General features: G+C 55.7%; 1 protein-coding gene across 1 annotated transcript in view; it reads left to right on the top strand.

Annotated features, from left to right (window-relative positions):
• The window catches only part of LOC121275984 (V-type proton ATPase subunit B-like), a 144,826-nt gene extending 132,662 nt beyond the window's left edge, over positions 1-12,164 (top strand). Inside the window, exons 6-11 of the mRNA XM_041183931.1 lie at positions 4,141-4,245; positions 6,827-6,956; positions 7,042-7,201; positions 8,722-8,785; positions 9,429-9,607; positions 11,921-12,164. Of these exons, the coding sequence (XP_041039865.1) occupies positions 4,141-4,245; positions 6,827-6,956; positions 7,042-7,201; positions 8,722-8,785; positions 9,429-9,607; positions 11,921-12,164 (882 nt within the window). The remainder of the gene's footprint in view (positions 1-4,140; positions 4,246-6,826; positions 6,957-7,041; positions 7,202-8,721; positions 8,786-9,428; positions 9,608-11,920) is intronic.
• Positions 12,165-13,055: the final 891 nt, after the last annotated feature.

The following is a 13,055-nucleotide window of genomic DNA, read 5'->3' as shown; positions in this document are numbered from 1 at the left end:
GGGGTTGGGGATGTGGGGTGGGGGGGTGGGGTTGGGGAGGGTGGGGTTGGGGATGTGGGGTTGGGGATGTGGGGTGGGGATGGGGTTGGGGAGGGTGGGGTTGGGGATGTGGGGTGGGGATGGGGTTGGGGAGGGTGGGGATGGGGATTTGGGGTGGGGGGGTGGGGGGGGTGGGGTTGGGGAGGGTGGGTGGGGAGGGTGGGGTTGGGGAGGGTGGGTGAGGGGGTTGGGGAGGGTGGGTGGGGGGTGGGGTTGGGGATGTGGGGTGGGGGGGTGGGGTTGGGGAGGGTGGGTGGGGGGGTGGGGTTGGGGAGGGTGGGGTTGGGGAGGGTGGGTGGGGGGGGTGGGGTTGGGGAGGGTGGGGTTGGGGATGTGGGGAGGGTGGGGTGGGTTTGGGGAGGGGATGGGGTGGGGTTGGGGATGTGGGGTGGGGGTGGGGTTGGGGAGGGTGGGGTTGGGGATGTGGGGTGGGGGTGGGGTTGGGGAGGGTGGGGTTGGGGATGTGGGGTGGGGGTGGGGTTGGGGAGGGTGGGGTTGGGGATGTGGGGTGGGGGTGGGGTTGGGGAGGGTGGGGTTGGGGATGTGGGGTGGGGGTGGGGTTGGGGAGGGTGGGGTTGGGGATGTGGGGTGGGGGTGGGGTTGGGGAGGGTGGGGTTGGGGAGGGTGGGTGGGGGGGTGGGGTTGGGGAGGGGATGGGGTGGGGATGTGGGGTGGGGGTGGGGTTGGGGAGGGTGGGGTTGGGGAGGGTGGGGTTGGGGAGGGTGGGGTTGGGGATGTGGGGTGGGGGTGGGGTTGGGGAGGGTGGGGTTGGGGAGGGTGGGTGGGGGGGTGGGGGTGGGTGGGGGTGTGGGGTTGGGTAGGGTGGGTGGGGGATTGGGGTTGGGGAGGGTGGGGGGGGTGGGGTTGGGGAGGGTGGGGGTGGGGTTGGGGAGGGTGGGGTTGGGGATGTGGGGTGGGGGTGGGGTTGGGGAGGGTGGGGTTGGGGAGGGTGGGTGGGGGGGTGGGGTTGGGGAGGGGATGGGGTGGGGATGTGGGGTGGGGGTGGGGTTGGGGAGGGTGGGGTTGGGGAGGGTGGGGTTGGGGAGGGTGGGGTTGGGGATGTGGGGTGGGGGTGGGGTTGGGGAGGGTGGGGTTGGGGAGGGTGGGTGGGGGGGTGGGGGTGGGTGGGGGTGTGGGGTTGGGTAGGGTGGGTGGGGGATTGGGGTTGGGGAGGGTGGGGGGGGTGGGGTTGGGGAGGGTGGGGGTGGGGTTGGGGAGGGTGGGGTTGGGGATGTGGGGTGGGGGTGGGGTTGGGGAGGGTGGGGTTGGGGAGGGTGGGTGGGGGGGTGGGGTTGGGGAGGGTGTGGTTGGGGAGGGTGGGTGGGGGGGTGGGGTTGGGGAGGGTGGGGGAGGGTGGGGTTGGGGAGGGTGGGTGGGGGGGTGGGGTTGGGGAGGGTGGGGTTGGGGATGTGGGGTGGGGGGGTGGGGTTGGGGAGGGTGGGGTTGGGGATGTGGGGTGGGGGGGTGGGGTTGGGGAGGGTGGGGTTGGGGATGTGGGGTGGGGGGGTGGGGTTGGGGAGGGTGGGGTTGGGGATGTGGCGTGGGGGGGTTGGGGATGTGGGGTGGGGGGGTGGGGTTGGGGAGGGTGGGGTTGGGGATGTGGGGTGGGGGATGTGGGGTGGTGGGGTGGGGTTGGGGAGGGTGGGGTTGGGGATGTGGGGTTGGGGATGTGGGGTGGGGGGGTGGGGAGGGGTGGGGTTGGGGAGGGTGGGGGGGGTGGGGTTGGGGGGGGTGGGGTTGGGGATGTGGGGTTGGGGATGTGGGGTGGGGGGGTGGGGAGGGGTGGGGTTGGGGAGGGTGGGGGGGGTGGGGTTGGGGAGGGTGGGGTTGGGGATGTGGGGTTGGGGATGTGGGGTGGGGGGGTGGGGAGGGGTGGGGTTGGGGAGGGTGGGGGGGGTGGGGTTGGGGAGTGTGGGGGGGGGTGGGGTTGGGGAGGGTGGGGTTGGGGATGTGGGGATGTGGGGTGGGGGGGTGGGGGTGGGGGTGGGGTTGGGGAGGGTGGGGGTGGGGTTGGGGAGGGTGGGGTTGGGGATGTGGGGATGTGGGGTGGGGGGGTGGGGGTGGGGTTGGGGATGTGGGGTGGGGATGGGGTTGGGGAGGGTGGGGTTGGGGATGTGGAGGGGTGGGGTGGGGGGGTGGGGTTGGGGATGTGGGGTGGGAGGGTGGGGGGGGGTGGGGTTGGGTAGGGTGTGAGGTGTGCATGAGGAGGGGGTGTTGGGTTGAGGGTGGTTATATAGCTGGTGTTTCTGTGCTGCTTTTCACACCTCAGGCTGCTGGAAGACGATGCTGTTCACAGTGCAACGTACAGAGTAAACATGGCCCCACGCCAGCTAGAAACACTCAGAGCCTACACCAGACCCGTCCTCCGCAGGGATAGATGTTTTGTAAACATTGACTCGTGCAGTCAGGAACTAGACCATCTCTGTAAATTCTTGCTTTTGATTGTTCTCCAGTACCCACATTGTACATTAATCATAGAACCACACAAGGAGGCCATTCGTCCCTCATGCCTATGCTGGCTCCTTGACAGGACCACCTATTTAGTCCCACTCCCACGTTTTTATTCCCTGTCACCTTCCGATTTTGCCTTTCCTGGAGCGTTCCGGCAGCATAGTGCTTATCCGCAGCTCTGCTCTCGTGATCGAGACATGATTCCAAATCTCACCATTACAGCCAGGGAGTTTAAATTCAGTCAATTAAATAAAGCAACGTCTCAGTAAGAGTGAACTATGAAACGACCATTGTTTTAAAAACCCATCGGGTTCACTCATACCCTTTAGGGAAGGAAATCTGTCATTCTTACCCAGCGTGATAGATGTAACCCGAAACCACCAGCAGCGTGGCTGACTCTTCACTGCCCTTGGAAATGGCCTAACAAGCCGCTGCTATTGGAAAGGAGTGCAGGAGCTCAGACTGGCAGCTTATTGTCCTCTCAAGGGCAGTTAGAGATGGGCAGTAAACATAGCCCAGTTGCTAGTGATGCCCACACCTTGTAAATGAATAAAAATAAAGTTTTAAAGTTACTACCATCCCCCATTCAGGCAGCGCATTCCAGACCCCAACACACTGAGTAAAAACATTTCTAATCATTTCGCTGCTGATGTTTTTGCAAATTATCTTAAACCTGTGTCCCTCTGGTTACTGATCTTCCTGCCAGTGGAAACAGTTTCTCCCTAATTACTCGTTCAAAACCCTTCATTAATTTTGATAATTGTATAGTAGGCAGTGATCGAATTTTTTTTATTCATTCATGGGATGTGGCCTTCGCTGGCTGGGCCCAGCATTTATTGCCCATCCCTAGTTGCCCTTGAGAAGGTGGTGGTGAGCTGCCTTCTTGAACCGCTGCAGTCCATGTGGTGTAGGTACACCCACAGTGCTGTTAGGGAGGGAGTTCCAGGATTTTGACCCAGTGACAGTGAAGGAATGGTGATATATTTCCAAGTCAGGATGGTGAGTGACTTGGAGGGGAACTTCCAGGTGGTGGTGTTCCCATCTATCTGCTGCCCTTGTCCTTCTAGATGGTAGTGGTCATGGGTTTGGAAGGTGCTGTCTAAGGAGCCTTGGTGAATTCCTGCAGTGCATCTTGTAGATGGTACACACACTGCTGTTACTGTGCGTCGGTGGTGGAGGGAGTGAATGTTTGTGGATGTGGTGCCAATCAAGCGGGGCTGCTTTGTCCTGGATGGTGTCCAGCTTCTTGAGTGTTGTGGGAGCTGCATTCATCCAGGCAAGTGGAGAGTATTCCATCACACTCCTGACTTGTGCCTTGTAGATGGTGGACAGGCTCTGGGGGATCAGGAGGTGAGTTACTCACCAGGGGAGTCCTAGCCTCTGACCTGCTCTTGTAGACACAGTATTTATATGGTTAGGCCAGTTCAGTTTCTGGTCAATGGTAACACGTCAATGGTTCATAGTGGAGATTCAGTGATGGTGATGCCATTGAATGTCATGGGGAGATGGTTGGATTGAATGCAACTATACGATCATACTTTGGTCAGAGTGCAGAAACAGGTGAATGGATGGATTCAGTCCATGTTAACAGTAAGATAAGGTCTCGCTGACCTGTACATCTCTCTCTGAGTTTCGTTGTTTCCCCTCCAGATATATCCACCAATCAACGTGCTCCCCTCGCTTTCCCGTCTGATGAAGTCAGCCATTGGTGAAGGGATGACACGGAAAGACCATGCGGACGTGTCCAATCAGCTGGTAAGAGTGGGAATACACAGTGGATGTGGCAGTGAGGGCTGGGAAAACTCACCAAGAGCCAAACTAAAGGAGACAACAGAAAGAGCAATCACATGGAATTGGGTGGATTGGTGAGGAGGGATTGCGCAGGGAGCGAGGCGGGATTGGACAGGGAGCGAGGCGGGATTGGGCAGGGAGGGAGGTGGGATTGGGCAGGGAGGGAGGTGGGATTGGGCAGGGAGGGAGGCGGGATTGGACAGGGAGGGAGGCGGGATTGGGCAGGGAGGGAGGTGGGATTGGGCAGGGAGCAAGGCGGGATTGGACAGGGAGGGAGGCGGGATTGGACAGGGAGCGAGGCGGGATTGGGCAGGGAGGGAGGTGGGATTGGACAGGGAGCGAGGCGGGATTGGGCAGGGAGGGAGGTGGGATTGGGCAGGGAGGGAGGTGGGATTGGGCAGGGAGCAAGGCGGGATTGGACAGGGAGGGAGGAGGGATTGGACAGGGAGGGAGGCGGGATTGGACAGGGAGGGAGGTGGGATTGGGCAGGGAGCGAGGCGGGATTGGACAGGGAGGGAGGCGGGATTGGACAGGGAGGGAGGCGGGATTGGACAGGGAGCGAGGCGGAATTGGACAAGGAGTGAGGCGGGATTGGGCAGGGAGCGAGGCGGGATTGGACAGGGAGGGAGGTGGGATTGGCCAGGGAGCGAGGCGGGATTGGACAAGGAGTGAGGCGGGATTGGGCAGGGAATGAGGCGGGATTGGACAGGGAGGGAGGCGGGATTGGGCAGGGAGGGAGGTGGGATTGGACAGGGAACGAGACGGGAATGGACAGGGAGGGAGGTGGGATTGGACAGGGAGAGAGGAGGAATTGGGCAGGGAGGGAGGTGGGATTGGACAGGGAGTGAGGTGGGATTGGGCAGGGAGGGAGGTGGGATTGGACAGGGAGAGAGGAGGAATTGGGCAGGGAGGGAGGTGGGATTGGACAGGGAGGGAGGTGGGATTGGACAGGGAGAGAGGAGGAATTGGGCAGGGAGGAAGGTGGGATTGGACAGGGAGGGAGGTGGGATTGGACAGGGAGTGAGGCGGGAATGGACAGGGAGCGAGGCGGGATTGGACAGGGAGCGAGGAGGGATTGGGCAGAGAGAGAGGACAAGGAATGAGGCGGGATTGGGCAGGGAGGGAGGTGGGATTGGACAGGGAGGGAGGTGGGATTGGGCAGGGTGGGAGGTGGGATTGGACAGGGAGGGAGGTGGGATTGGGCAGGGTGGGAGGTGGGATTGGACAGGGAGGGAGGTGGGATTGGGCAGGGTGGGAGGTGGGATTGGACAGGGAGGGAGGCGGGATTGGACAGGGAGGGAGGTGGGATTGGGCAGGGAGTGAGGCGGGATTGGACAAGGAGTGAGGCGGGATTGGACAGGGAGCGAGGATGGATTGGACATGGAGTGAGGCGGGAATGGACAGGGAGCGAGGATGGATTGGACAGGGAGTGAGGCGGGAATGGACAGGGAGCGAGGCGGGATTGGACAGGGAGCGAGGTGGGATTGGGCAGAGAGAGAGGACAAGGAATGAGGCGGGATTGGGCAGGGAGGGAGGTGGGATTGGACAGGGAGGGAGGTGGGATTGGGCAGGGTGGGAGGTGGGATTGGACAGGGAGGGAGGTGGGATTGGGCAGGGTGGGAGGTGGGATTGGACAGGGAGGGAGGTGGGATTGGGCAGGGTGGGAGGTGGGATTGGACAGGGAGGGAGGTGGGATTGGACAGGGAGTGAGGTGGGATTGGGCAGGGAGCGAGGTGGGATTGGACAGGGAGGGGGGCAGAATTAGACAGGGAGTGAGGTGGGATTGGACAGGGAGCGAGGCGGAATTGGATAGGGAGTGAGGTGGGATTGGACAGGGAGTGAGGTGGGATTGGACAGGGAGCGAGGCGAGATTGGACAGGGAGTGAGGCGGGATTGGCCAGGGAGCGAGGCGGGATTGGCCAGAGAGCGAGGTGGGATTGGGCAGAGAGCGAGGTGGGATTGGACAGGGAGCGAGGTTGGATTGGACAGGGAGCGAGGCGGGATTGGGCAGGGAGTGAGGCGGGATTGGACAGGGAGCGTGGTAGGATTGGGCAGAGAGAGAAGCGGGATTGGGTAGTGAGTGAGGTGGGATTGGGTAGTGAGTGAGATGGGATTGGGTAGTGAGTGAGATGGGATTGGGTAGTGAGTGAGATGGGATTGGGTAGTGAGTGAGGTGGGATTGGGTAGTGAGTGAGGAAGGATTGGGTAGTGAGTGAGGTGGGATTGGGTAGTGAGTGAGAGTGGGATTGGGTAGTGAGTGAGAGTGGGATCGGGTAGTGAGTGAGGTGGGATTGGGTAGTGAGTGAGGTGGGATTGGGTAGTGAGTGAGAAGGAATGTCTCTCTCTCTCTCTCTATGTATGTATCTTTATCTCTGTTTTTCTCTCTTGCAATAAACCCTCCCAGCATCCTTCTTTCCTCTGATGGTTCTCTCTCTCTCTCTCTCTGTCTATCTCTCTCTCTCTCTTTCTCTCACTTTCTCTCTCTCTGTCACGTTCTCTCTCTCTCTCTCTCTCTCGCTCTCATTATTCCTCTGTTCTCTGGCAGTATGCTTGTTATGCCATTGGGAAGGATGTTCAAGCCATGAAGGCAGTGGTCGGTGAAGAGGCCTTGACTTCCGATGACCTCCTGTACCTAGAATTCCTTCAGAAATTTGAGAAGAATTTTATTGCTCAAGGTAAGGAGAGGAGACAGTCAGGCTCGAGGGACTGAGCATCCCCCTCCCATTCCCACAGCCATCTCACGTGTAGTCTGTGTTTCAGGTCCGTACGAGAACCGGTCCATCTTCGATTCCCTGGACATTGGGTGGCAGCTGCTGCGCATTTTCCCCAAGGAAATGCTGAAGAGAATCCCAGGGAATATTACCTCGGAATTTTACCCCCGGGAGTCTCGGGAGAACAAGGAGGAGGCCGGGACTCACCTGTGAAGAGTCCACCTACCCTTCCCCCCTCCAAACGACCTGTCCGCTCCCTCCCCTCGCCACCCAGACCCCCTCCCTATCCTCCATACCCCCACACATCTCAGTCACCACCTCCTACTCCCACAGGGATGGATATTAAACATGCTGACCGAGCCAGTGACACCCACACTCGTGAAAGAATTTTTAAAAACTCCTCCGCACCCACAAACCCACCCCGCCAGCCCTTCCTCTCGCCCTCTGCCCTCTGCCCTCTGCCCCTTCTGCCCAGCCTTAGCTCCTCCCCTTGTCCAACCCCCCCTCATTCCCCCCTCCCTTCTTTCCCTCCCCTGATCCTCTTCCCCCCCCCACTCATCTCCTCAACCCACCCACCAACCGCCCCCCCCCCACCCCACCCCCCGCCCCCCCCCTCGCTCGCTTCTGCCTTTTGCTGCCTTCCTTGGGCTCCTACGCCCTGACCCTCCCCCTTGTCCCCTCCCCGGGCCCCTCCTACTATCCCACCCCTCTCATCCCTTCCCTTGAGCAAACTCCCCCTCTCCTACCCCTCTTTTCCCCTTCCCTCACTCCCACCTCCCTCATTTCCCTCCTCTTCCCCCAGCCCCTCTACTCACTCAAGCCCCCGTCTTCCTGCATTTTCCCCTCCCCCAATTACCCCTCCCTCCCTCATGGCTGGGCAGGATTGTAAGGGGAATTTAACGCCAGGTTTCAGCCTTATAATAATAATAATTAAACAGGCAGCCCCTCTCCCACCCCTTGTTAACCCCACAAGCTGGTGAGTTGGAGGCAGGGGTTTGAGATGTTTAAAACCAACCCCCCACCCCCCCACCGATTGTCACGCTCACTGGAAGCAGATTTCAATTTCCATGTTTCTCAATCAACCTGATTTCAGATTGTCAGATTGTCCACGGTGAGATTTGACCTCACATTCCCGGGAATATTAATTTAATAATCCGAACCACATTGAGCTCCATTCAAATGAGATAATGTGTGACTCTTTGTACTTGTCTTTTAATCTGACAGATTATAATATCTGGGAGTAAAATGTCATTTAATATTTTATTCAAAGCCAACCTTTAATTAAACAAACTGTTGTCTTATAATGCTTTGTTGATTTTTTAAGCTGTTGATTTTTTTTTTGATTGCACTCTGTCTCTTTAAGAAGCAATAAACTCCCTCGCTGATTTGCTCTTGTCTCTGTGTTGCTATTGAGGGTAAGGAGCGTGTGCACCTTGTGCCATTGCATCTCGCACTGCAGTAACCCAGATTGTGCACTCAGGAAACACTCAGGAAAATGGTTAAAAATGAGCTTTATTCTCAATATCAACCTGCATATACAAACCGCAGTCAGAATTTACAGTTCTGTCAAAGGGTCATGAGGACTCGAAACGTCAACTCTTTTCTTCTCCGCCGATGCTGCCAGACCTGCTGAGTTTTTCCAGGTAATTCTGTTTTTGTTTTTGATAAATCTGACAAAGCTACTGTACTCATTCTGAGTCTGTAACTGCAACAAACTGAATTAACACAGGAACACCTTCGGTGAAGTTGCGCTGGTCACAGCAGTCGATCCGTTTCCTAAAGGAATAATCAAGGTGAATGGGATTTAGATGACGAGGCAGCTAAGTATAGGGATCGTTGGGAAGGCTGGGAAAAAGGACAATGCCCACCTCCAGATAACAGACCCGTGGTACCTTCTGTCCCCACCCAGCTGGCCCCTTTATCAGAGAGTGGACAAGCCAAATCCTAGGGAGCGGGGGCAGGAACAACAAGGGACACAATAGTGGTGCCGTTCACAACTACAGAGAGGCAGATGTCACTAAAAGAACCGCGCACCCCTAAGAAAAATAGTGGGAACGCAGATTTTTGGCAAAAATTGGATGAATTAGGAGAGGCCCATGCCCTCACCCCAGGAGGCTGCCTTGCCTTGGCGGGGGCCAAAGTCGACAGAGGGACATGGGACAAAATTAACTTCAGGGTAAGGGATGGTTTGTACCTGACAGAAATGAGATGTGGCAGTTCTGCTCGACCCGACCAGGACAAGGTTCAGCTCTTACAGGCAGTGCTCATTGAAGCATTAGGGGAGTAAGGCCGAATTGGGGAATCATTGTGGGAGTACGTCAAAGGAAAGGGGAATCACCATCCCAGTCTGGTGAGAGGAAGTGGGCAGCCGATAAGGATCGTAGTGGGACACAACATCCCACTAAAGGTGACCTGGTATTTTTAAACCTGGAAAAGGGCGAGGCGAGGAACATCAAAAGGTTTTGGCCACAGGATTGGCCACGTCCCTGGACTTATAATGATTTAATAACGTGGGCAGAGGAGCTGGAAATCCGGAAGGAGGCGGTAAAGGGGACGATAGCGACTACGGAGGTAACGGCAGTAGCAGCTGTGAACCCGGCCCCTGAACGCTTTCGGTGCAGACAGATAGGACATGTTGCCCAGGATTGCTCTCCAAGGGGAGGGAAAGGGAAGATGACTGTGTGAGAACTGTCATAAGATGGGGGATCTCAAAAACGAACTGCTGGCAAAAAGGGGGCGGTGAAGAGGGGTGTGGACCTGAACGACAGGAACCTACTAGTGACGCTCTAGGTGGGATGGAATTTGCTACAAAGCAAGACCTGGTGGAGATAGTGACTATACTGATACAGGGGGTGGGTGGGGGACGAATGCAGGCAAGGAGGAGTGAATGGGTACAAATTAGAGGTAGAGGGCATAGAACTACCGGTAAAATTTTGGGTGAGCCCAAGTGGTGAGGGGTCTATTTTAGGGATAGAGACTGCTTGGCACAGCTGTAAACCCAGGAGATAATACACTGACCTGGGGAAGGGAAAATACTCAAGCCCAGAATACAACGCGGTTAACCCCCAGTGGATGGGACCAATAGAAATTGTTAAGGTGGAATGGGTTACAAAAGGGGAGTATGGGGTAATTTGCAGCCTATTTCCAGATATATGGGCAAAACATAAAAGGGACTGTGGATATATGATGGTGGAACCAGTTAAAACACCTGGACCAGCACACCCACCTAGGAGACAATACCCAGTAAAGGCGGAGACAATAAAGACTGTGACCGATATAGCTGCAGGTTTAAAGGGACAGGGGATAGTAAGGGAAATGGCGTTGACCACAAACTCCCCGATTTGGCCCGTTAAGAAACTGGACAGATCCCACCGACTTACCATAGATTACACGGCCCTCAATTCAGCAAGGCCCCGAATACATCCTATTGTGGCCTAGTCCAGCCACAATCTCCAATGGGTTGAGCCCGGACCGCAAATGATTTACGGTATTAGACATCTCGAACGGGTTTTGCTCTATACACGAAGAGTCCCAATCGAAATTTGCCTTCACCGTTGGGGGAAACAGTATACTTGCCGGACCATGGAGCAGGAGGGGATACGTTACTTCCAGCAAGCAGACAACTCAACATGAAAGGCTAGTTATAGAGTTAATAGATGGGCCTCAGGAAATAGCTGTGATAGAGGTAAAGGCCCTCCGGAAGATAGACACCCCAGGACAACAAGGGAATAGCCAGGCTGGTAAGGCCACACGGGACATGACCAGCGAGACGGTGGACAAGACGAGAGCCGCCATTACCAGTCCAGAGAGGGGAATCCCAGAAATAAATATCAGGGAAATTCACAATGTGGCAGGGGTAGAATGGGAAGAATGGGAGCAGTGGGGGGGAGGTGGGGGAGGGGGTGGTGCGGCAGGCAAGGCTCAGGATGGGATTTGGCGAAAGGAAGGAAGGGTTATTGTTCCCCCCACCCCCGAGAGCATTAGACAAACAATATTAAAGGTTTAACCACGGGAGCCCACACATCGGGTACAACAAAATGATAAACTTAATAAGTCGATGTTGGTGGTGGAAGGGAATAGGAAGAGAAGTGGCAAAATATTGTCAGCAGTGTGTAGTGTGTGCACAGCATAACCCTGGCAGACTACAGCACCAACCTCTCCCCAAGGGGCCCTGGGAACAGACACAAGTTGACTTTACAGGACCATTGCCGATGTCAAAAGGGGCAAAGATGCTGTTTAGTAATAATTGACCGATTCACCCGGTGGGAGGAGGCATTCCCTATGTGGGACTGCTTAGCAACAGCTGGAGCTAGGATATTAGCGGAGGATGTAATACCTAGATGGGGAGTGCCACTCCACATGGATTCAGAACTCATTTTATGGGGAGGGTTATTAAAGAAACGTGTGAACTCATGGGGATTAAACAGAAGATCCACATTCCCTACCACCCGCAGAGTTCAGGGATGGTGGAAAGGACAAATCGAACATTAAAAACATCTATAGCCAAAGCAATTCAGGAGACAGGGAACAGCCGGGCCACAGTATTGCCCAGCATTCTGATGTGCCTTAGGGCTACACCAAATAGGACGGCTGGGTTTACCTCATTTGGGATTGATGACAGGCAGGGCCATGCAATAGCCCTAAGGCATTATAGTAGGAGGAGGGGTTGTAGGGCCATTGCAAGGAAGAATTCGGGACTACATAAGGGAATTCAGTAAGCAATTACATAAGCAAGTTAAGAAAGGAAGTTAGATTCAGGCAGATGATTAGGGACAGAGAGGCAAATAAATATGAAGATCAGCGACGAACCCCTCAGGTGGGGACCGGAGTAATGGTCAACGTGACACACGTACCCCCAGAGGCCTATTCCAGTGACCTCATCGTATACGCCCCTTATATCAACATTACCCCCTTTATTTCACACCCAGGCCATATGAGGTCATTATGACAGGTGATACTTGTGCACTCGTGGATGTGAAAACGGGAAGCAAATGGAAACATTATTCTCAATTAAAACCATATGAAGGAAGTAATGGTAACCTGGGCAACGGAAATCTGTTTTCACAGGTTTGTGATCCTGACTATGGGAATGTCAGCTCCCGGCTTGGGAAGCACCCACGGAGAAAATCAACAGTAACACTTGCCTTCACCCCGGACAATATGTACAATTAGCGAAAGGGGGCCACAGGGGAATGGATAAAAGAAACCAAATACTTGGATATGGGATAGAATGACTCCCAATAGTCACCAGACTCAGACAGTGATGGTGCAAGGACTCACAAGCAGGGAGGCGGTGAAACTGAATAAGCCCAGTGTTCCTATTCGGCTCCTGAACCCTGGATGTGATTGGAGAAATAGCTCCCTCCCGGGTGTAACAGACCTTAAGGAGTTTGGTTGGATATATTGCGGCCACCCTGCATTACAGGGGGACTGTCAGACCGCAGAGGAGCTAAACCTTACCACCCTAAAAGACTCAAGAGGTAATGTTGACGTTAGGGGCATATACGATGAGGTCACGGGAATAGGCCTCTGGGGGTTCATGTGTCCTGGTGCTCCCTTTAAGCTAGTGGGGCCAAGCGTTCATTTGATCACCGGCTGGACAGACCTGCCCTCATTTGTATGGGAGCCAGGGCTGGACGGAGGGGATTGCCAAGAATCTTGTATGTATGTTATCGAAAGACATGGATGTAGAGATGTTCGATGTTACAACTTGACTACTTGTGGCTATCAAAGACCCACCCAATGTCCAGATGTAGTAAGTCCCCCCTCTGGATGGGATAGTCAGGATAGGAAAGTCAAAACCACTATTACATGATGTAACTATGGCCTCTCTGGAAGTGACATACGATGTCTCAGGTCTCCTGTCAGTGTTACACACCACTTGGCACGGCCACCAGGATTCCATAAAATGGGTTAGGAGCCAACTGAAGAGGATGGTCAATGACTATAAATTTCAAATTGTTCCAGGAATTAGAGCAAAAGCACAGGTTAGGTTAAAAAGAGGTACACTAGGAGGCATCGGAGGGCTGTTTGGGAGTGCCAATTCCATACTTAATTCAGGTC

Source organism: Carcharodon carcharias, chromosome 1 (genome assembly GCF_017639515.1).
Source record: "Carcharodon carcharias isolate sCarCar2 chromosome 1, sCarCar2.pri, whole genome shotgun sequence".
NCBI classification, from domain to species: domain Eukaryota; kingdom Metazoa; phylum Chordata; class Chondrichthyes; order Lamniformes; family Lamnidae; genus Carcharodon; species Carcharodon carcharias.
The sequence above is the reverse complement of the archived record's forward strand: the minus strand, read 5'-3'. Positions and strand labels throughout refer to the sequence as shown.